Below are 19,803 nucleotides of genomic sequence, written 5' to 3'. Positions count from 1 at the left end.
GCTGCAACCCTCCCAGTGATCATCCTGTGTACAAAAACTTTAAGCTCTGCTGTGTCCAAAGCTGCACGATCAACTCCCCGTGTATTGTTAAGTAGACATCAAGTGGGTGGCTGAACAAGCAAATCAAATCAAGGCATACACTTCGTTGGAGTAACCAATTTGAGTACTTAGTATCTTTCCAACGCAAACAATGCACTCGACTACTCGGTGAATCATCAAAATGAATGTGTCAGACAATCATATATTATTGTGTTACTTTCATTTAATGAAGTCCACGCGGAGCGGGACGGTGTCTGGGGGAACAAGACCAGAGCTCGGGAAAGTAATTATTCTAGTTTACTGAGAGAGTGGGTCAACTGTCGCTGGACTCTGTAGCACCCGCGGCCACGACAGGATCACCCGTCACCTTCATCCTCAACTCCACGCCATTTGACGAGCAAAACAGTTAGAGCCCGAGTTCGACTCGCGACCAGCTCGTTTTGGAGCTGCATCGCATGGGTTAACCTTCGTGCAACATCTGATTAATGCGATTGGCTAATATATTTCAAGGTATTTCGCACTTCGCTAAGGTGGCCGACACAGGTAGCATCCAAGTAACTTATCCTTTTGTGCAAGTTATTATAAACACCAAACGGTACTCTCTACACAACTCATATGAGATTTAAAGGGTATTTGACTCGGCAAACTCGCACACCTGCTGGCACCGCCCCTTAGCTCTGAAATAAATTTCAGAGAATTTATTTGTCATACTTGTTGCTAGCGTTGTTGGATGCACACAGTTGGATGCATTGGATACATATTCCCCAAAACCGACCGACGGTACGTCGGTCGTACAAAATAGATCGGATTTAAAAATTCTATGTTCTAATATTCGGGAAACTATGCCCTAGCTCTGAAATAAATTTCCTAAACTATTCTCTGGCCTGCTACTCACCTGTTTTCTTTCATAACTGGTACTCATCCGATTCATTCTGCTGGACACTTATAAAGCAAGTTCTACACAGGATAGTCAAGGGGACAAAGGGAAGTAACCTTTCAGTCCATGTTCGCTGCATGTACCGTATATATCGCTCGGGAATAACTGTGTACCTCAGAATTTTGTTACTGTAACTCGGCATGACTTAGGCCGGCTGAGACTAAAACCCGGGGTGACTGACCCAGAGTAACCTGTCTCACCTGACCGAGACCAGCCAGCAATACATCTCACATACATGTACAGTACTGTCACAGCAATCCTGTCAGCCTGTCAGCATTGCTGGTCCAGCTTGGACCCCAGGCTCAGCCTGCCTGACGCTGGGGCTTAGCATTGCTACATGTACTGTAGAGTCTGCAATAAACCACGGGTTCATTGCAACACTCGTAAAAAGTTCCTGTCCTATATAATTTGTTGGCAAATTCTGAGTTTTTACGGCGTAAAAGCTGGACGTGATCAGTCATTGCGCCTTTTACATACAAACATTAAGATAAAGACGTTGGTATATCTGATCTCTGCATCATTTTTGACGAAAACCTGACAGTTTTTACGTAGGCCGTGCGTTGCAATGAACCTACTGATGAATTTGTCCCTTCTACAACAACAATCTGGGATCGACAAAAGATCTGATTGATTTGCTGCGCCGTCGGGACTTCGGCGAAAACGCCAAGTGGAAAAAATGCCTTTATTTGGTATGTACTGCTCATGTGTTAAATTATAATCCGTGCTCTAATCTACTGTAGCCCCGACTTGTAATGGGAAACAAGTGACCCATGTATTACAGTCATTCCAGGTAACGGGAACATGTAAATTCTGCTAATTTCACGGTGAGTGGACAGTCACCAGTAACGTAACATGTTTTTCATACTAGCGATATTCTTTGTACGTGTACCTTGATACTAGTACATGTGTACATAGGTCGGAATCGCACCAGCCCGTTACATGTACATACAGTACTTACATGTATTTCATGCATATAAAAAACAGACGGACTTCAAATCTAAAGCACCAGCACGCGGCACGCGAAACACATCATTTGGCAGTCGATCAGCCAGCTTTTTTTGCTATTCAGTACGCGAGTCCTCACTTCCTGTTTCGCCATCAAGCAACCAAGTCGTCGTTCCAAGTCACCTAGCAATGCGTCTCTCCTACGTCCTGCTACTGGCTGCGGCTACCCTTCTCGCCCGTGCTGACGCGTTGTCGACTGAAGGAGGCGCTGAAAAGCGGCTTCTCCGAGCGCACAAGACTCACAAGAAGGCTGCCAGTGCCACCGCTGCCGAAGAAGAGCGTGGCGACGGCTTTCTTGGTCTGTTCGGCAAGCTCCCTGAGGAGCTGCCGCAGTTCCAGAGGATGATGATTCAACCAGAGTACAAGAACAACATTTTCGAGTCATGGAGAAAGGGTATGGTCTCTATTGAAGGGGCTACTGCGTTCATGATGTCGGAGAAACTGACAGCTGACGAAATTAAGCTCTGGACAGAGCGCTTTCTTAAATATCTTCATGACCATAAGGCCGCACAAGAGGCCGCTGAGGCCGCCAGAGCCGCTGCTCACGCGAAGTAAATGAGATATTCAATTTGGTACTTCAGTTTCCGTCATTTGCTAGGCTTCGGCAGAAGCAGTACGAAATATTATAGATCCGTTAGAGTTGTTGAACTGCAAATGTTTTACTACTAGTAGTACGAACATACCATACATATGGTATAAGGAATATCTATTATAGCCACCAGTTCCAGAGTAACTCGAAAAGAATTGTCTTTTAATTGAGAGCCAAGGACAGAGTCAATCAACAATTTATGTATTGCCAACTATTGCACCATGTGCGGTGCTGCTAGCTGAGCGTCCCATACGTCTCGATTGTACTACTCAAGCGTCTCAAATATTGTTTCGTGCATCGCGCGGCGGTGAACGCTGAAAACGAGCGCTGCTCGCGAGAACAACCTCTTGGTTTCGCTTGAGGCGACCGACATCCATTTGAGGTCAAAGCTTCTTAACATCCTGGTAGCGGTCAATGGTGGTGGCCCCGCGATGGTGAGTACCAGCCTCCGTCCACGCGTCAATCAGAAAACTCGACGGGATTGGCTGGGAAATCGAGCTTGTACAGCGGATTCAGTAGCGTAGGGCGGGTCGAGCGACGCGTATTTTCGCTTCAGAGGTGACAATGGCAGTTTTTTATAATGAAAAAGTTGAAGTGCGATTCGTAGTTCGGTGCATCGATAGGCAACTCCCTTCACGATTTTCGATCAGCTTTTGGCACACCTGGCGCTACGTCGGGCGGGCCGTAAGGTTCTCCATCGTGTTGGGGAATGCGACAAAAGCTTCGGAGAGAGGTATTGAACAGTGCGCAGGAAATCGAAGAATGAGGTTGCCAAGTACTGCTCGTCGAGCTCACGTCGAGCTCTACACCTTTGCCCGTCCGAACTAAGAATAGTTTTAAGCAAAGCGATACTGTAATATTTGACCTTTTCGCACAATTGACACTACTGCTACTAATCACCAACGAATCAGAGAATACTTGCACACAAACCGAGACTGCCCTCCGGTGTTTGAGTTGACCGCGCACTGTACTTGTAGGTTGGCGCCCTTCGACAGTGGCAGCACCAACGTAGCTCGCTTGCCTTCTTGGCACGACCGCAGCCTCGTTTGCAGGAGACGTTGTAGTTAGTTTCATCGAAGTACTGTAGACAACGAGGTCGTCATCTTGCTGGTGCTTCTTCAGCGCCTTCGCAAAGACCTGGCGCTTAGTCCTGTTGACCAGGTTGTTGCATGTCATAGGCTCAATCCGCGTCTGATTGACCGTGAATGTCAAGCGACTTGGAGCCAGTCAGCGCTGCCGGCGCGGTGGGCAGCGAGGATGCGGAGCTTCTCTCTCGGCTGGCGAGTGCTTGGGGAGTGAGGCTTGGCGGGACATCTGTGCGCGAGGAGGGGGATCGAGTTGTGAGAGACGCCTGCCTGGGTCGGAGCTCAGAGCTTCTCGCCGCGCCTTCGCGCGCATTTTCGTGCTAGGGCGCGCTCACCATTCATTCTGCGAGCGCGGGAGCGCACAAACACCGGAGGCGCAGTCTCGGTTTGTGTGCAAGTATTCTCTGATTCGTTGGTGATTAGTAGCAGTAGTGTCAATTGTGCGAAAAGGTCAAATATTACAGTATCGCTTTGCTTGAAACTATTCTTAGTTCGGACGGGCAAAGGTGTAGTTGTAGATTCAGGCGTGAAGCATGATTGCTAGTGCCAATAGCAGTAATAGGAGTGCCCTAGGTGGAAACGCAAAGCTTCCTGCACGGTAGTCGAGCTCGGCAAAATGAACCTTTATTTGGACGTGGTTGGAGACTTGAGCAAACAATAAATTTCGCGTGTTTTAATTGCAATAATTTTTTGACAGCTTGATTTTCGAGCAACCCTGCACACTCCCCTTTTCGCACTTTGACTATGACTACACCATTTCGTCATAGCTGAAATTGGGCTCATTCCGCAGGAATTATGTTATGCAGCACGCCCCTAAGTCATAAAAGTTATCCCCGAACAGTACAAGTTGTGTTCGCACAAACGCTGGTTATATAGCAAACGCTAGCGTTTGCAAATTGTTAGTTGATAGCAAAAGATACTAACACGTTGGTGGAGTTAGGCGACTTTTCATATAACTAGCATGTTCGACAATATATGTTTAAGTGGTGTTACGTGAACTCATGTTTGACCATTTGCTGGGTTTTGCTATGTTTCCATGAGTGTGGATTTCGATTGACGAAGTAGTGACCTCGAGTAACGAATTCATAGGGGTGGGGTGGGGGGAGGTATTTACGGTTAGTCCAATTTCACAAACATGTCTGCGGATTACACTAAGCATTGACTCTATCTTACCGTTAGCATTGCTGCACGTCATCTATGGTTTCAGTGTTCGCAATTGTACGATATGTATGTCAAAAAGCATCAACAAGCGTAATTAAAGTTATGTTTATTGATGTCAAGACCTGATTTGTGTTTTTTTTACTTCTACCTAGAACTTCCCTCTATGCACTCTTCGTGCTAGCGCATACATGTTTGTGAATTTTACGAGACACTAACTAATTGTAAGTGCTACTTGAAGTATTTGCAGACGTTTGCACCAATTCATAACCCCCTCGAGGTCACTACTTCGTCAATCGAAACTAGTGCTGGTGACAATCACTGCACACAACTACAAAAAACAATTATCCGTATAAAGCGCAGCAAAATTGACGTACAACATGAGTTCACGTCCTACTAAAGTAAGTACCTCAAACGTAAGTTCATCTAACTCCACTAACATACAATTATTCATATCCTTCGCTGGCTTTAGGGTAGTTTCGCCTGACTCCACCAACGCATTACCACATGTATTCCTACTTGTACGTAGTATACACTTTCAAACAGTTTGCAAACGCTCGAGTTTGCTATACAACCAGTGTTACTACTTGGTGTTTATGGTGAGGCTGCAGGTGTTGGACATTCTTTTTCATTCCGTCAGTTTGAGCCTGTAATTCTCTTAGCTTCTTCTCTCGCGTTCACGCACGCATTATTTTCTGGATCTTACAAAGAAGCACAACGACAATTAAACGATGATCTCAAAAGGTAGCAACCGAAGACAAGACAGTCGCTTTCAGATCGGGTATCACGCTGACATTGCCTACATTTCATGTCAGCAGCGCTTACACTACAATCGGTATTTTCATAATCTCGTAAACAGCCGAACATAAACTTATCGTAGCCTTATAGAGCCCGCAGCGCGCATATTCAGGAGAAATCTGCCACATTATGCCAGGAGTTATGTGTGCTTACTTGTGAGGCTACCAGTAAGCAATTAGAGTTGCTCCGTACCGCGTCAAGAGGAAACGAACAGCTAGAAGCAGGTCAGGTCAATTGTGTAGTGCATGAGCAGATCGTTTCCGAAGCTTTCGATCAACGATGTGCAAGTGTAAGCCGGTCCACTGACCACTCCTGCTCCAGCACATGTCCTGATGGGACAAGAGTTTTTACAAGGACCCACACTTCATTGTTCAATCTGCAGCCTTCCACACAAGCGTCATTTGCCCCCTTCTACCCCATCGACACCATACCAACAAGGTCTCATGAGGCTTCCGACTACAATCGGATTAGTCGTCGCCGCTGCATCAGCCTACCCATTTTCGTCGTTGGCGCAGCAACCTGGAGCTCAAGTGCCTGAGGTGCACCCCTCCCTGCCCTCCCAACGGTGCTCAGCCGTAATTGATGTGCTGCAGCAAGTTGGCAAGACGAGCTCGTGTACGACTGAGGAATCGTCCGTGGTAATTGATGCGAATTGGCGCGATGTCAACGCGGTGGGAACGACCAACCCGTGCGTTGCGGATAACAAATGGAATTCGACAACTTGCTCGACCCCGCAAGAGTGTTCTGAGATCTGTGGACTTGAAGGAGCCGACTATTCTGGCAACTTCAGTATCATTACAACTGGTCAAGAGCTCAACCTGAAGCTAGAAAATCCCAGCGGCGTCGGCACACGCGTGTACATGCTGGATGCGTCGGGAGTCAAGTACAAGCAGTTCCAGCTGCTCAACCAGGAGTTCACTTTTGACGTCGACGTATCGAATCTACCGTGCGGCTCCAATGGAGCTCTCTATTTCGTCAAAATGGATGTCGACGGAGGCACTGCGCGTTTCCCAGCGAATACTGCTGGTGCTACGTACGGCACCGGAGCCTGTGGTGCTCAATGCCGCCAAGACGTTCATTTCCTTGATGGCGAGGCTAACCTGGACGGCTCGTTCGGTTCCTGCTGTGCCGAGATGGATATCTGGGAGGCTAATAGTATGGCCATGGCCTACACGAGTCACGCGTGTTCTACGAGAGGCCAGCAGAAATGCACCTCGGTGAAGGACTGCGGAAGCGCGGACGAGACTTGCTACACTGGCTGGTGCGACAAGAACGGCTGCGCCTTTAACGCGTTCCGCATGGGCCACCAGGAGTTCTACGGTCGTGGCAAGGACTTCGACATCGATACGACTCGTCCGTTCACCGTCGTCACACAGTTTGTGGCGGCCGGCAACACCGAGACGGGGGAGCTAGCGGAGATTCGGCGTCTTTACAAGCAGGACGGTCGCGTCTTGGACAACCCCAGTAGCACGTGGCCTACCCTCAACGGCACCGACTCCATCACCGACGCCATGTGCAACACGTCCAAGACGTACTTCGATGATCCTGCGTACTTCTCTAGTGGCCTCGCTGAACTTGGTCGCGACATGGTCGGTGACATGACACTAGCCATGAGCGTCTGGGTTGACTATGGTCTCAATATGAGCTGGTTGGACAGCCACTTCCCGGGAGATGATCCGACGCAGCCCGGTGGTTTGCGTGGCAATTGCCCCTTTCCTGGTGGTGACCCGGAGACGATTTTCGCCGAGAACCCGAACGCCGGAGTTAAGTTCATGAACATCCGTTCGGGAGACTTTGGGTCGACGTACTAGATGTGATGAAGTTTCACAAGGATAATGTTGCATTTGTAGCGGTAACTACACCCAGTGTCACGCGCAACTGCAGCGTTGCCTACGGATCACTTGTCTCCAGGACACGAGCCCGCCGTAGTAAGGCATATTCCAGCCAAAGGCCATTGCGACATCCGACCAAGGTAACCCCTTTAAGGTATGCAAATGCTAACGGGAAAAATGCAACCTGTCCGTCCCGCACTTCAGTCCATAGTCCATCACACTCGGTCATTGACACTTTTCCACGAAGCGTCCAGTAGTAGAATCTAACGATAAACGAGGTGTTTTGATTCAGAACCTAGAGCTACGAAAGAAAGAGATTTCATCAATCGATGTGGTGATTTCAGTGCCATCTGTGTCGAAGGAATGGTATCATTTACGCAAGTAGATTGCGCTCGTGAGCGGCGGCGTAGTCCACGAACGGGCCCTCCGCTACAGCGCCAGGTTTCTTGCTCTCCACGCCGATTTTCAGGTGGTCCCAAGTCACCGTACTCTTCAACCCTGGAATCTGGTACAAGTCTCGCAGGTACTGATCATTGCAAAGCGTTGACACTCAGTAGAACAAAACCAAGTGCTTCACCTAAATTACGGTTGAAACTTACCTCGGCAACGTTCGTGAAGCTTGTCAAGTGCTTCTCGTCAGTCTGAAGTAAGTTGGCTCACGTCCAAACGGATGAGCGAGTGGAACATGCGCACATCCGCTTCGGTCACGCTATCGCCAACCAGGTAGCGCTGCTGGGCAAGAATGTCGTCCAGCTTAGCAACGGCCGCGAAGGCCTGGGCCGTTGCTGACGCAACGTCATCTGCCGATTTGGAGACCAATTTCTTGATCAATGCCATGCTGACCTCCGCCACGATACCATCGTTGGCAGCATCGATCTTCTCCTGTAGGACTTCGGGGTACAAGTGCACATCGGACGGAACCAAGTCGCGGAAACCCGAATCCAATGTGCGCAAGATGCCCGCGGAGTCGTCCGACACGATGGTGCGCTTCACTTAACAGGGTGAACCACAGACAGATCAACAACATCTTCGAGACCCAAGAGGTTGCGAGCAGCAAGAGCTCGGCAAGCAAAGGGGCACGAGAGCGACACGTAAAGGTGATAGCGTCCTGATTCAGCTGGAAACTCGGCGTCAGCGTTCGGTTCAATCCTGAAGTTGTACGGGACGGGTTTGACGGTCATCTTGGAGAGTTAGAGAGTTAGCAGTGGCTTGTAGCGTTTTCACTTGAGTGAATGTTGAAAAAGACAAAGAAAACAATCGAAGTACATGTAGCTTGGGACCCTGATGTTTATGGACAATGTAGCATCATACACGAATCAAACTTTGATGACGTCGATCTGAGACCATCACTTTGGGCGCACTGCAATGAGGTATACCGATATTTCCTCAATTTGTTGCGGATGTTTAAACGACAACAAGCTCTCAGGTGCGTGTGTTTGTGAATAACGTATTTAGGTTACTTACAATGCGCCGATTTCCTGCCATGCTGAATCTGAACTCCTTTCCGTTCTCTGTTTATCATTCATGATCGGGCTAAAAGAAGATGACTACCGAATTCCTAGAAGAGCTAGTAGGTAGGACAAAGGAAAGCCTTGGTCGACATTCTAGTTTGAAAAGAAAAAAAAAACTAGCAGAAAACGAGTTGCGATCACCAGTCTTGCTCGTCACAGCCGGAGGCTGCTACTGACTGAAGCAGCCAATGATCCACATCGTTTGCCAAGAAAAATTGAAACAGTTTCCATCGGAAAAAATGATCCTCATGCCCTGCTGTGGGATCAGACTGCACACTCCGTTATGTATCCATCGCAATGTTAGCCAGACGAACAGCCATTTTGTTGTTACTACGATTGTGGTGGGTAGGTGCGAACACTGGCGCGGTCAGCGTTCTCGATATCTCTGCCAGCAGCATAACCTGGGACGCATGCACGGTACGCGTAACTCCGGGTTGGCGTCGATGTCCGTATCTAACAGATTTGTGTCCGTATCGGTTAGGTCCGATTCCACTTCTAAATTTGCAAAAGCCAAGATAAAGAAAACGAATAGCGTCGGTGCCAAAGTAACACACGATTATTTTGGCGTGTTCAAGATGCTACTTCATAAAGATATCACGTTGCTGCACAACAGGACTAGGAATTCAACCACCCCGCACAACTGCTTACGCGAGCTGGGCACGCTCGTGCGCGGCATCGTAGTCGACGAACGGGCCCTCCGCGGCGGCGTGGGGGGCCTTGTTCACCATGCCGATCTTGAGGTGGTCCCAGTTCACCGTGCTCTTGAGGCCTGGAATCTGGTATAGCTCGCGCAGGTACTGCAATAAATACACAGCAAAATCAACAGGAAGAGACAATATCATGTCAGCAACCTGTCCTCGACTCCAAATATGTCAGCAAGAACTCACCCCGACGATGTTCGGGTACTCCGTCAGGTGCTTGTCGCTCTTCAGCTGGTACACGTCCAGGCGGATGAGCGTGTGGAAGAGGCGCACGTCCGCCTCGGTCACGCCCTCGCCCACTAGGTAGCGTTGCTTGGCCAGGATGGCGTCCAGTTTGGCCAGCGCCTCGTAGGTCTTAGCCTCCGCCAGCGCCGCATCCTCGGGCGACGGGGCGAACAGCTTCTTGAAGAAACCCATGGTGACCTCCGTAACAATGCCGTCATTAGCCGCGTCGATCTCGGCGCGCAGCTCCTCCGGGTACAGGTGCACGTTGGACGGCACCAGCTCCCGGAAGCCCGAGTCCAGCGTGCGCAAGATGCCCGCCGACTCCTCCGACACGATGGTCTGCGTCTTCTTGTCCCACAGCACCGGCACTGAGAACGTGCGCGGCGCGGGGTCCACCTTCTCGTACAGGTCGCGCACGAACTTGACGCCGTTCACCGTGTCGGGGATGCAGTCGGTCGTGGGGTATGTCTTGCCATTGGCGCCCGTGAAGGTGGGGGACGTCTCTGGGTCCACGAAGGTCCAGCCCTTGTGTTCGTCGGCAGCATCGTCGGGCTTGGTCTTCTGGAAGATGGGGTGCGCCACCGACAGGCCGATGACGTCCTCCAGGCCCAGCAGGTTGCGGGCGGCCAGCGCGCGGCAGGCGAACGGGCACGAGTAGGTGACGTAGAGGTGGTAGCGGCCCTTCTCGGCGGGGAACTGGGCGTCGGCGCTGGGCTCGATCTGGAAGTCGTACGGGGCGGGCTTGGCAGCGGCCATGGTGGAGAGGAAGGGAGTTGAGCGCTTGGGCGACAGTTGTCGAATGACCCGTAGCATGACCTGGTGATTGGCAAGTGAGGTGAGCTGCTCATACTAGCACTGTACTGTACTAGTAATACGGTAGGTGACAGTTACCGATGGGTTACGTGATTACGAAGCAGGATTGCGTAGATCGATTGAGGTTTTAAACCAATCACGGCGCTGATATTGGGCGACGAGCCATTTTGTAGTGTTGTGAGTGGTTGAAATCCTTCCATAGGAATGGTGGTCAACTTCAACGTCAAGTACGTCAGCGGATTGCGCGTGATTGCCATCAACGCGGCGTTAAACGGATACCTGGTTTCTGGTGTTCTTGTCCTACTAGAGCTAAGGGTGCTCGGGAAATGAGCCTAACCTGACCGCGTACTAGTATCGCTTGAATGACCACATTCTCTTCCCAGCTTGCTGCAGCTGGTCCTCATCATCGGAACCGTTCTAGCTGTCAGGTTTTATCGTTGATGTTCCGTCGGTTGGCAATTCGTTGCAGAGTGCAACTTGCTGTGTTTTGAGCCGTACAGACAGTGCTATAGTACATGTAGCATGATGCTCACAACCCCATCCTTTTTTTCTTTCTAACGCGTGCATCGATTGCAAGGACCAAGGCAAGGCGGGCGATGGCATCCCATTTCTCTTCCTCCGTCTTGACCCCACGGTACTTGACAACATGCTCCGATCATCGAAGCTCATTTCCCAATTTGCCTTCAAGTGCAAAAGCCTCAACCACCACTGCCGCCCTCTCTCCACCATGGCCGCCGCTAAGCCTGCCCCGTACGACTTCCAGATCGAGCCCAGCGCCGACGCCAAGTTCCTCGCCGAGAAGGGCCGCTACCACCTCTACGTGGCTTACTCGTGCCCTTTTGCCAGCCGTTCGCTAGCGGCTCGCAACCTGTTGGGCCTCGAGGACGTCATCGGCCTGTCGGTGGCGCACCCGGTGCATCAGAAGACCAAGCCGGGCGACGACAGCGACTCGCACTCCGGCTGGGCCTTCGTCGACCCGGAAACCACCCCCACGGTCGTCGGCAAGAACGGCAAGGAGTTTCCCACTGCCGACTGCATCCCCGACACGGTGAACGGCGTCAAGTTCGTGCGCGACCTGTACGAGAAGGTGGACCCCGCGCCGCGCACGTTCTCAGTGCCGGTGCTGTGGGACAAGAAGACGCAGACCATCGTGTCGGAGGAGTCGGCGGGCATCCTGCGCACGCTGGACTCGGGCTTCAGGGAGCTGGTGCCGTCCAACGTGCACCTGTACCCGGAGGAGCTGCGCGCCGAGATCGACGCGGCTAATGACGGTATTGTTACGGAGATTACTATGGGCTTCTTCAAGAAGCTGTTCGCTCGCACTCCGGAGGACGCTGCAGCGTCCGAGGCGAAGGCCTTCGAGGACATTGCCAAGCTCAACGAGCTGCTGACCAAGCAGCGCTATGTTGTGGGAAGCAGCGTTACGGAGGCCGATGTGCGTCTGTTCCACACGCTCATCCGTCTGGACGTGTTCCAGAAGAAGACGAATGAGAAGCAACTGGCCGACTTCCCGAATGTTGTGGGGGTAAGTTGTTTGAATTTGGAGACTGCTTTTCTTCTTTGGGGACAAATACTGACGTCTACTTTGTTATGGATGTGTAGTACCTGCGCGATCTGTACCAGCTCCCTGGACTCAAGAGCACGGTGAACTGGAACCACCTCAAGATCAGCGCTGAGAACACTCAGCCTGATGTTGTTGTGGAGGGTCCATTTGTCGACTACGACGCCGCCCATGAGCGTGCCCAGCTCGCGTAAATGTATCCAAGACAGTTCAGATACTGCATGACAGAAAGTAGCGTTTTCGGCGTGCCGATTCTCTAATCACAATAGCTACTCATTCCCCTCGAGTGACTTTTATTGTGTTTTCAAGAGCGGAGAAGTTGAAACCATGCAAAATAGCAGGCAGAGCACTGTGTTTGAGCACACTCCAAAGCACCAGACTTTGTTTTGAATAAATGTGGCAGATTAGATGTATTTGCTTTCATCTTGCTGGCTTTTCGTGGAGTCAGGCGAATTTAAAAGTGAAATGGGGACCTTGTTGAATCCGCCACCAAAACAATTAGACCTTGCTACAAGTATTATGCTGTCAAACTGAGGGTAATACGTACCGGAGTGTCGGAGCGAGGTAAGTGTTGTGTAGACTGTCCGCGTTAATATTTTGCTAAAGGCAGCCCCCCATTAACGCGACGAGGTGGATAGCGGGCATTCCAAGTTTCCTACTGATAAGGAAGCACATAATCCAGAAGGAGAGGATTTTCAGCAAGCAATAGGCTAGAACGTTGAGAGAATGGTATTGTCCAGGTTGGTGGGGGTGATCGAGTCGAGTTGGCTGTAGTATTGCCGATTTGTCATGTTGTACGCAGTCGCCACAAAGGCCGCTACAGATGGGTTGTCAGTACACCCAATATTCGTAATCTCGATCTAACGAAGACGAACACCTTAACGCACCGTAGAGGACTGGGACCATTGCTTCAACATACTTGTCAAGAAAAACGAATTCAGCTGTGAATAGAACTTGAACTGCTTTGGCGGTGATATTTTCCTTATTTCTTCTTGGTGATACATTGCTTATACGATTCTTTTGAACATGCTTTAAGGCCGACACTGAAGGGCCTGGAGCTGGGTGAATCCGGGTTACGATTTTTGAACTAGACAACAACACGCTGATTGTAGGAAGTAAGGATCCAACAGAGACTGTCGGGGCAACTGTAGATGACATGAAGTTGGTTGAAGCGTGTTTGCTCTGTGCTGTGCAACGTTGCATAGACGCCATCGCTTGAGCTTCATGGTCAACAACCAGTTGACATAAAATTTCGGACCGCTTTGATCTGCTAGAAGTGAAGACTTGATTGATACTCACCACCATCTTGTCGATATCGCTAATACTAGTAGCTACCATCGACTGGACACCATCCACTGCCATCGCCGCAAGTGTGGTCGGTAGCTTCGCGGAATTTTGCAGCGCAACAGACATGTAGAGTGCGCTACATACCTCGACATTGAAAATCAAAATTTCAGCCTTTACGTCGTAGCGGTTACCAATGAGCCAGCTGAGCACGTTGCGACCAATTATTTTTATGAAAGGTAGCAGGCCAACGTAGATAACCTGCCCATTGGGCCAGCTGATGGAACCCATACACGTAGATGGGATAAAGCACGACTGACACGGCGAGCCATCAAACGACACACCAACAACGAATAAACCGCCACATGAGTTCTGGGGAGTATTGGAGTCGAGACTTGTAAATTGCTATCGTTGGTGGAATTATGACGAACAACCACCCAGGAGCACTGACAAGCAGCGTGACAGGTACAGGAAACCCAACAAGCAGTGACGCTACAAATGCTGAGCCCCCCCCCCCCCCCCCCCCCGATGTGAACGTCCCCATCAAGCTTAGTATCGCTACCGTATTCCTGGTAATATCCACTTCGGGTAGGAAAGATTGAAAGTTCGATAGGATGCCTGGTGACAGCACAATTAAAATTGACAAGTGTCGGATCCAGAACGCATAGTTCTCCCGAGTGCCCGCTTCTGGAGATGCCAACGGGATAGCCTCCAACGCAGTTAGGATAAGCACGCACGGAAGTGGTAGCAAGATGCAGATGAACACGGCCTTGGCAAAACTTGTGTCGTTCAAGAATGCCTGCAGATTTTGTATTCGATCACCGCTCACACGGCCGTGCAGTTCGACTTGTGCCAGTTCCCATATCGCAACCGCGGAACGAAGAAATCGCCGACACCTGCCCGTGATCCCCATCAACGACGCTCTGAACTTTGACGAAATACTGTATGTAGCGAACCTCCACGAATAGCGCGCCCTATTTTCAGTGAAAAGCTTTCAGTCAGTCAGCAATGGCTAGCAACACCTCTGTCAGGCATCTTTGGAGGAGAGGAGACAAACCCAAAAGTAAAGCATGGCCAGCAAGAAGGTGCCACACTGCAGTAAATTACTTGATAGATCCTATCATATCACTACTCGTGCTTCAAAGTGGCGCTTGTTCTTCACTACATTATTAATACTATTTCCTGGCATACACTTAGAGAGTTCTAACGCTGAAAGTGTTGAAGAGCCTTCCATGCACTTCGTTAGGTTCAACATCCCAGACGGCAGGTAGACCCTCCTGATTAGCAAAATCAGACCCGCAAACCAATTTCACGTACGGGATCCGCTCGTCACTTGTCCCTTGCCAGGAACGTGACCAACAAGCTGGCTCGGCAGCTCTGAGTCACGCGGCGCTTGCTGAACACGAAGCTCCGTCGCCCTCGATCCATTCTGCCACTTGCCTCCCAGCGCACAAGTCTAAACCACCACCAACTGCACCGCCGTTCTCTCCACCATGGCCGCCGCCAAGCCCGCCCCGTACGACTTCCAGATCGAGCCCAGCGCCGACGCCCAGTTCCCCGCCGAGAAGGGCCGCTACCACCTCTACGTCACCTACTCGTGCCCGTTCGCCTGCCGCGCGCTGGCCGCCCGCAACCTGCTGGGCCTGGAGGACGTCATCGGCCTGTCGGTGGCGCACCCCATCTTCCAGAAGACCAAGCCCGACGATGCTGCCGACGAACACAAGGGCTGGACCTTCGTGGACCCAGAGACGTCCCCCACCTTCACGGGCGCCAATGGCAAGACATACCCCACGACCGACTGCATCCCCGACACGGTGAACGGCGTCAAGTTCGTGCGCGACCTGTACGAGAAGGTGGACCCCGCGCCGCGCACGTTCTCGGTGCCGGTGCTGTGGGACAAGAAGACGCAGACCATCGTGTCGGAGGAGTCGGCGGGCATCCTGCGCACGCTGGACTCGGGCTTCCGGGAGCTGATGCCGTCCAACGTGCACCTGTACCCGGAGGAGCTGCGCGCCGAGATCGACGCGGCTAATGACGGCATCGTGGTGGAGGTCGTCGGCGGGTACTACAAGAGGACGTTCGCGAAGACACCGGAAGATGCTGAGGCAGCGGAGACCAAGATCTTCGATGCAATGGCTAATTTGAATGCGCTGTTGGTCAAGCAGCGCTACTTGGTGGGCAAGGGCATCACGGAAGCCGATGTGCGTCTGTTCCAGGTTCTCATCCGGTTGGATGTGTACCAGAAGAAGACAGACAAGAGGCACCTGACTGACTTCCCCGTTGTTGTCGATGTGAGTCTTTGAGGGGTGTTTGCGATGATGTCGGCGTTTGTACTGATGATATGATCTCTGTGTGCCGTGCAGTACTTGCGTGACCTGTACCAGACCCCGGCGTTGAAGAAGACAGTCAACTGGGATCACTTGAAGCTCGGCGTGGAGAACAAGCACCCCGAAGCTGTTTACGAGGGCCCATTCGTTGACTACGACGCGGCCCATGAGCGTTCTCAACTCGAGTAAGTGCGCTGGCTAATGATACCGGGGACTGCCAACATGTTGAGTAGCGACAAATGCGGATTGCACCGCAACAATTACTTTCTGCTTCACGATATTGGGAAGTGTGGTATTTAGTTCGCTGTGACTCACAACTAGGTAGTGAATGCTGCTTTGGGCGAGTTCGAGGCACGACAAAGCTGCAGCGCACCATCACCCCCAGCATACGCAGTTGTAGTCTGTACTTCATTCGCCGCGCACTATTGTCCGTACAGCCAAGAAAACTCACAGATATTAGATACCGCTAAACGATGTGAATCATACCTTGCATGATTCATGCCATGACGTACGAGCCAGCCGTGGATTGCTTCACTCAATCTCCTGTTCTCTGGCTGGAGTGCCAAACGTGAAATGCGCACTAATTCGGGCATGGAGGTGACAAAAAGAGTTCACCACATAAATGCTGGGCGGACATTGGCCCCACTATTTAATAGTTTAACTACGCACTCTTGTCTTGCTGCTAGTCTACATATCGTTGGTCACTGGATGGTTGCAGGTCGGGCAGCTCATGTTGATGTTAAGCTGCGGGATCAAGCACTCGTCGTGGAAGCGGTGGCCGCAGTGCAGCCTCGTCGTGTAGTAGTATCGGCCATCAGCTGCCTCCATCGCTTCCTCACACAATGCACATGTCTTCACAGTTGTCGAAGAGGCTGGATCCGGAAGAATCTCGGCTTCCGAGATTGTCGTGGATCTCGACTCCAAGAACGAGGACGTCTCCGTGAGGCTACTGCACGACCGCAGACTCCTGATGCTGCGACTGGAGCTAGTCGTCATGGACTCGTCCGCTTCGTCGGAAGTAGCGGTGAGCGAGTGCACGGAGCCGCGGGCGCGGTGCTGCTGGCCGGCAAACGCCCACTGCTTGATGGGGAACTGCCGCGTGTCGCCGCCACAGACGAAGTCCAGCAGCGCGTCCGCCACGGCCTCCGTAAGCACGCGGCACGAGTGGCTGGCTCTGCTCAGCAGCGAGCTCTGCAGCGTCTTGACGTAGGCCACGAGCGCCTCGCAGCGCTTCTGGACGAGGTGGTCGGACGTGGCCGAGTGGAAGAGGCGCGGCTTGGGGAAGTAGCTGCTCACGAAGCTGTAGAGCCACGGGCACGGCGCGTCGCAGCGGTGGCCCACGCACAGCGCGCGCGCCAGTCGCCGCTGGAACACGCGGCAGTCCTCGAAGGAGTAGACGACGGCCCAGCGCCGGCCCGAGGGCAGGTGCTCGGCCGACAGGATGTAGCGCACGTCCCGCTTGACCTTCTGCGCAGAGAAGCCGAAGGAAAGCTGCTCGAGCCACGCGACGGACAGCGGCACGTAGGCGCGGTTCCCCATTGCGTTGGACGCCATGGACAGAAGCGGGAGGGAGGGAAGAGAGCGGCGAGGGCGCAGGAAGCGGACCTGCGCATTAGGTGGAAGGGCGAAAAGTGGCCTCTCGAAGATAGGTACAACGCGCCTGACTTGAAATTTGTATACGCCAAAGTGTAGGCTGAAGGAGATGGGCGCGGATCGACGGAAGGATGCGCCGACGTAATCGAACTATGTCTGAAATGAATTCAACGGGGTATCATGTTTAGTCGATACTTGCTCAGAACAAGCCAATCCCGCTAAAAGATCGCTACAAGCTGAAATGACAGGCTTATTTGTTTTCTGGTTACTGGCCAAACCGTCTGCCCCGTTCTTTCGGGGCAAAGAAAAAGCCCGCGGTGCGTAAACCAGGATGGGCTGAGTGAACGTTGACGCGCTAGGTACGAGTTCGCGTGGTGTACACACTCAAGGTCCGCTACACCAACTATCACCAATCATTTCGATCCGGGTCGAGGGGGCAATTTCTCATGTCCGACTGAAGTCCTACCCGATGCATGCGCCTATTACCCCACCTTACGATGCTGCACTTGCTTTTTGCTGTGCGCCGCCAGCGGTTCTCCTCCATTCGTCTCGGTCCTCTGCGCACGGCGCGACTACCGCAACTACAAAATTAAGCAAATCGGGCGGGCACCGGCGGATCGACTGGCCTCCGAGTGACCTCCGGTGCTCCTGCTGCTTTCTCACCGCGTTCGGTCAGCAGCCTGCAAGGAACGCGTGCGTTTAGTTAGCACCACAGCGCAGGGCTTCGAGAACCATTCGACCCAACGGCCCGTCGGCAGAGCCGTTCCTTTTTCCTCCGCCGGCGTAAGCAGCAGCAACCGAGTGGCAGTCAGCGAGCGAGGGTGGACAGCCCCGCCTTGCAGTGGGTGGAGCCCGAGCCCCGGCCCAGAGCAGCACCAGCAGCGCAAGTCGGTGCCGGCGCGTCAACCTCCTCGTCGGGTAATCCCAGAATGCGGTGCCGAGCGGCCATTGGCCCGAAAAGAGCACTTTGGCGCGCCGCCGTTGGTCGAATCGCGCGGTTAGGGTGCGAAAATTCCCTCGTACATGTAATCACCTCGAATGATGGTCTCTTTCCAGCCACTCAAGGTCGCTGGTCATTCCCCAACTTTCCCTCTAGAGAGCATGCACACGCCAGTGATGAAGGCCGGCAGCCTGAAGCGCAATAAGCCGCTGGCGCTGCCCGCCAGCGTGGCGTGGATGGAGCGCCTCAGCATGGACATGACCACGGCCGCCAACAAGCGCCCCAGCCTCGTCAAGCGCAACAACACGCTCTACCAGCTGCAGCTCACGTACACGCCGGCGCCCGGCCAGCAGCCCACGCGCTGGACCGTGTCGCGCACCTTCGACGAGTACCGCTCGCTGCAGCGGCGGCTCGTGAAGGCGCTGCGGCCCGGCCACAAGTGCAACGCCGAGTGCAAGTGGCTCGTGAACGTGGTCAAGAACCACTTCCCCAAGGCCTCGCTCTTCTGCAAGAACTGCCCCAGCACCGTCGAGAGCCGGCGGTTGTCGCTGCTGCGGCTCATGACCACCGTCAAGGCCTCGCTCGTGAACCACGGCAACGTGGGCTGCGCCGTCTTCCGCGACCACGTGAGCGAAGAGTTCGCCGCCTTCGTGGTGGGCGACTGCAAGGACGCCGACGTGCAGCGGCTGCTCAAGCACACGGCGTCGGCTTCTGCCGCGTCCACGGCCTCGACAACGTCCACCACGTCCCGCGACGAGGGCGCGGCGGAGGACGATCTCACGGCCTCCGCGGTGTCCTTCACCTCGGACGAGGAGAACCTGGTGCTGGACTTCGAGTTCGACAACTTCGCCGACTTCGAGTGCGGCCTCTGCGGGCTCAGCCTGGACGCCGTGGAGGAGGGCGAGGCCGTGTGCTCGTCGCCCTACTGCACCACGGTGACGTTCGAGTGCGGTCACCAGTTCCACGACCTGTGCGTGCTGCCGCGGCTGGACGAGGAGGCCAACTGCCCGATGTGCAAGAGAGTCTAGAGCCGCCACGAAGCGAGAAATGCAATGTTCCAGTAGATAACAATGATAATGTAATGCAAAGCAGTTGCGCAAGAGCAAGCAATCGTTGAGTTGGTCTGCATTCCTGTCTTCCTGTCTTAGTTGCCGTTGCTCGCGAGGCGAGTTCAAGACGGCCTCGGTGATGTGTGGATCGGTCAGGAAACGAGGCCGCGCCGCTGCCCCGTGGAACGCAAGCAGAGGCCCGCGGTGGAGCGCAATCGGGCCGTCTCCGCTCGCCTGGCATGACCGAACTCGACTGTCGCATGTGGCAGCAAAACCACACGCAGCGTCCATGCAGAAGTGCCCCATGCAGAAACGCGTTTAACGCCTGCGCTGCCGGCGATACGACTCGTATTACG

At 52.8% G+C, this 19,803-nt stretch overlaps 7 protein-coding genes across 7 annotated transcripts; 5 read left to right on the top strand and 2 right to left on the bottom strand.

Moving 5' to 3' along the window:
- Positions 1-2,110: 2,110 nt before the first annotated feature.
- Positions 2,111-2,536, top strand: IUM83_13705 (putative secreted RxLR effector protein; the record flags this gene model as incomplete). Its single annotated transcript, XM_067938399.1, has 1 exon — positions 2,111-2,536. The coding sequence occupies one exon, from the start codon at positions 2,111-2,113 to the stop codon at positions 2,534-2,536; it is 426 nt and encodes a 141-aa protein (XP_067790708.1).
- Positions 2,537-6,054: 3,518 nt separating this feature from the next.
- Positions 6,055-7,422, top strand: IUM83_13704 (Exoglucanase 1; the record flags this gene model as incomplete). Its single annotated transcript, XM_067938398.1, has 1 exon — positions 6,055-7,422. One exon carries the CDS (start codon positions 6,055-6,057, stop codon positions 7,420-7,422), a length of 1,368 nt encoding a protein of 455 aa, XP_067790709.1.
- A 394-nt stretch (positions 7,423-7,816) lies between these two features.
- On the bottom strand, positions 7,817-10,636 carry IUM83_13703 (Glutathione S-transferase; the record flags this gene model as incomplete). Its single annotated transcript, XM_067938397.1, has 4 exons — positions 7,817-7,969; positions 8,104-8,435; positions 9,616-9,751; positions 9,842-10,636. The coding sequence occupies 4 exons, from the start codon at positions 10,634-10,636 to the stop codon at positions 7,817-7,819; spliced, it is 1,416 nt and encodes a 471-aa protein (XP_067790713.1).
- Positions 10,637-11,420: 784 nt separating this feature from the next.
- IUM83_13702 (Glutathione S-transferase) lies at positions 11,421-12,448 on the top strand (the record flags this gene model as incomplete). Its single annotated transcript, XM_067938396.1, has 2 exons — positions 11,421-12,218; positions 12,296-12,448. 2 exons carry the CDS (start codon positions 11,421-11,423, stop codon positions 12,446-12,448), a joined length of 951 nt encoding a protein of 316 aa, XP_067790714.1.
- Positions 12,449-15,031: 2,583 nt separating this feature from the next.
- Positions 15,032-16,054, top strand: IUM83_13701 (Glutathione S-transferase; the record flags this gene model as incomplete). The annotated part of the gene is made up of 2 exons (XM_067938395.1): positions 15,032-15,829; positions 15,902-16,054. The coding sequence occupies 2 exons, from the start codon at positions 15,032-15,034 to the stop codon at positions 16,052-16,054; spliced, it is 951 nt and encodes a 316-aa protein (XP_067790711.1).
- Positions 16,055-16,552: 498 nt separating this feature from the next.
- Positions 16,553-17,419, bottom strand: IUM83_13700 (uncharacterized protein; the record flags this gene model as incomplete). The annotated part of the gene is made up of 1 exon (XM_067938394.1): positions 16,553-17,419. One exon carries the CDS (start codon positions 17,417-17,419, stop codon positions 16,553-16,555), a length of 867 nt encoding a protein of 288 aa, XP_067790712.1.
- Positions 17,420-18,559: 1,140 nt separating this feature from the next.
- IUM83_13699 (uncharacterized protein) lies at positions 18,560-19,426 on the top strand (the record flags this gene model as incomplete). Its single annotated transcript, XM_067938393.1, has 1 exon — positions 18,560-19,426. One exon carries the CDS (start codon positions 18,560-18,562, stop codon positions 19,424-19,426), a length of 867 nt encoding a protein of 288 aa, XP_067790687.1.
- Between the last annotated feature and the right edge of the window lie 377 nt (positions 19,427-19,803).

The sequence above is a fragment of the Phytophthora cinnamomi genome, assembly GCF_018691715.1.
Source record: "Phytophthora cinnamomi strain GKB4 chromosome Unknown Contig44, whole genome shotgun sequence".
Classification (NCBI taxonomy): domain Eukaryota; phylum Oomycota; class Peronosporomycetes; order Peronosporales; family Peronosporaceae; genus Phytophthora; species Phytophthora cinnamomi.
The sequence above is the reverse complement of the archived record's forward strand: the minus strand, read 5'-3'. Positions and strand labels throughout refer to the sequence as shown.